Source organism: Antrostomus carolinensis, unplaced genomic scaffold (assembly GCF_000700745.2).
Source record: "Antrostomus carolinensis isolate BGI_N321 unplaced genomic scaffold, ASM70074v2 scaffold6817, whole genome shotgun sequence".
NCBI lineage: Eukaryota > Metazoa > Chordata > Aves > Caprimulgiformes > Caprimulgidae > Antrostomus > Antrostomus carolinensis.
In genome coordinates, this window is record NW_010325291.1 from 1 (window position 1) to 2,543 (window position 2,543).

At 53.4% G+C, this 2,543-nt stretch overlaps 1 protein-coding gene across 1 annotated transcript in view; it reads right to left on the reverse strand.

Moving 5' to 3' along the window:
* Positions 1-420: 420 nt before the first annotated feature.
* TNFRSF13B (TNF receptor superfamily member 13B) overlaps positions 421-2,543 on the reverse strand; it is a 4,348-nt gene continuing 2,225 nt past the window's right edge. Inside the window, exons 3-4 of the mRNA XM_010171150.1 lie at positions 2,362-2,543; positions 421-695 (exon numbers count right to left, since the gene is read on the reverse strand). The exon at positions 2,362-2,543 is cut by the window's right edge and continues 100 nt beyond it. Of these exons, the coding sequence (XP_010169452.1) occupies positions 421-695; positions 2,362-2,543 (457 nt within the window). The remainder of the gene's footprint in view (positions 696-2,361) is intronic.

The following is a 2,543-nucleotide window of genomic DNA, read 5'->3' on the forward strand; positions in this document are numbered from 1 at the left end:
AGTGGACACCACAGCCTGATCCTGGCTCTGCATCAACACCCTTTGCAGAGATAAAGTGATGCTGCTGGTGGAACTGGGATGAAAAGCCCCAGTGAGCCATCACTCCCAGTGACTGGGATGCACGGAGGAGTCTGCAGAGGCCAAGTCAGGGGATGAAGATGCTGCTGAATGGGAAGTGACTTTTAGCCCTGGGAGTGTAAAAGAATAAGGAGAATTTCATTTCCTGAGTGGAAGAAAACAGCTCTGACCATATCCTACAGCACTGGCTGGAGCCTACAGCCCTCGGGCAAGGCTGTGCCAGGTCCACTGGTCCTGCTAGAAGCTGTTACAGTCGCTGGAAATGGAGGGCGACGCAGCTGTGTTTTGGGGGCAGAGGGAGCATCCCTCCTTTCTGATCCTGGGCTGGAACATTCACCCTGGTCACGCTGTGAGCGTCTTCTCTTGTGAAGGAGAACAGATGATTTTGAAGTGGCCATCATCAGGGCTGGGAATGGCCCCAGCGCTGCCCGTGCTGCATATCCCCGTGTGAGAGGGAGCAGCTCTTTCCCCGATGTGGTAGGAGGTGCTGTGGCATGATTTGGTCTCTTGTACAGCAGAGCCATGTCCAGGGAAGCAGAAGCCACAGGTTTCCACCGGCTCTGGGACCCTGCTGCCAGTGGATCCATCACCAACGCTGCCCGCTTCCACCAGACGATCTGCAAATAAACTGTGGTGTTACCTTAGGGGGTTTTAGGGGCACCTTTTACTCAATAAATGCTTTGCAGTGCAGAGCCTACAATGAGCCGGTCCTAGAACTGGAGAAGACATCCACCTCCCACCCCTTTGATAAAGTCCCCAGCACCATGTGTTGTACACAATCCACTGCCCATGTGCTCACACCTCATCCTGCCACTGGAGAAAAGGAGGCTGAGGGGAGACCTTCTCACAACTCCCTGAAAGGAGGGTGGAGAGAGGTGGGGATGGGTCTGTTCAACCAAGGAACAAGGGACAGGACAAGAGGAAATGGGCTCCAGTTGTGCCCAGGGCAGTTGAGATGGGATGTGAGGAAGAATTTCTTTGCTGAAAGGGTTCTGAGGCATTGGAAGGGGTTGCCCAGGGCAGTGGTGGAGTCCCCATTCCTGGGGGGATTTAAAAGCCAGGCAGACGAGGTGCTCAGAGATCTGGTTTAGCGGTGGACAGTTGGGCTCGATGATCTCAAAGGTCTTGTCCAACCAAACAATTCTATGATTTGAGGGGAAATTTGGAAGGCTGGAGGTTGAGCACTAAAGCCATTGTCACATTTATAGCATTACACTGAAGTTGTCGTTCCATTAAATGCTGCTTTTGCAGCAAATGCAAACGCAACGATGGGGCCCTGTGCAAGGTGCCAGAGCTCCAGCAAGTGCAGGGTGACAAACTGGCTGCCCACGGACGGTTCAGGGGACCCACGATGCTCTGCAGGTTGGACAGTAGCTGTCTAAGGGCTCTGCTCTGTCATCTGAGATCTGATAAGCAAGGTTAGGCTCTGGGTATTAAAAAGCACACAGTAAATCTCTTTGAACCTGTTGGCCTCCCTTAAGAGTAAATATTTAATGCCACCATGTCCTTCAACCGAAGCAGATAGGAAGGGCTTGAGTTACAGATCTGCTGGAGAGTGATTCCGAGCCACACACCAGCTCGTGGGCTTTTTCTCCATGATTTTTGATATCCAGTATATAAACATGTGTGTGTATACATAAATAGGTAGACAGACCTTTTTAAAGGCAGAGGAGAAGGGAGACTGAAAACATCTTTTCTATGTTGACTCATTACATGTTACCCATCCTGCATTTTTTCTCCCTAAAGCAAAGCCCTGTGAAGCCCTTCTGGTTCCAGGGCTAAAACTTTGATGCTGTGAGATAACTCAGAGGACCAGCTGCATCATGAGCCTGTCTGAAGGACCAAGCAGCCTGTGTTCCCACGGCTCTTGCCAGGCAGTGTTCACCCCAAAGCAGCCCCAGGGGTGAAGGAACCCAGAGCTGCAGTTGCCATGAAACTCCCAGGTCTCCCTCGGGTGGGTGGTTCATTTGGGAAGTGGGTCGGATTTTTGTGATTCCTCTTCCCTGCAGCTCAGCCTCTGGATAGAGACTGGAGAGCTGCTGGGTGATGGAGCAGCTCCAAATCAGCCTGTGAGTTTGCAAGAGGGTGATTGAGAAGGGGGTTACGATGGAGACTCTGGGCGTGGGGACTGAGTCCTGCTCCTCTTCCAGGCTCAGACTAAACCACATCTCATGTCGTTTGCTTTCTCTCCCTGCCCCTTTTTACGAGCTGGCTCTGCTTCATGTCCCTCCCAGTCCATCCACCACAAGCTCCCCATCCTCTCCCAGTGCAGCCAGCACTCACCTTTGGACTCCTCCTCCCTTCGGTGGCAGGTCCCAGCGCTGGCTTGGCAGGAGACCCCCTCTCCCTTCCTCCGCAGGTGGGTCCAGCCCAGGAGCAGGGAGCAGATGAGGGCGCAGAGGCAGAGCCCCAGCAGCAGGTACACCACCAGCCACGGCTCCTGCTCCACACACGCCTTCGGCTCC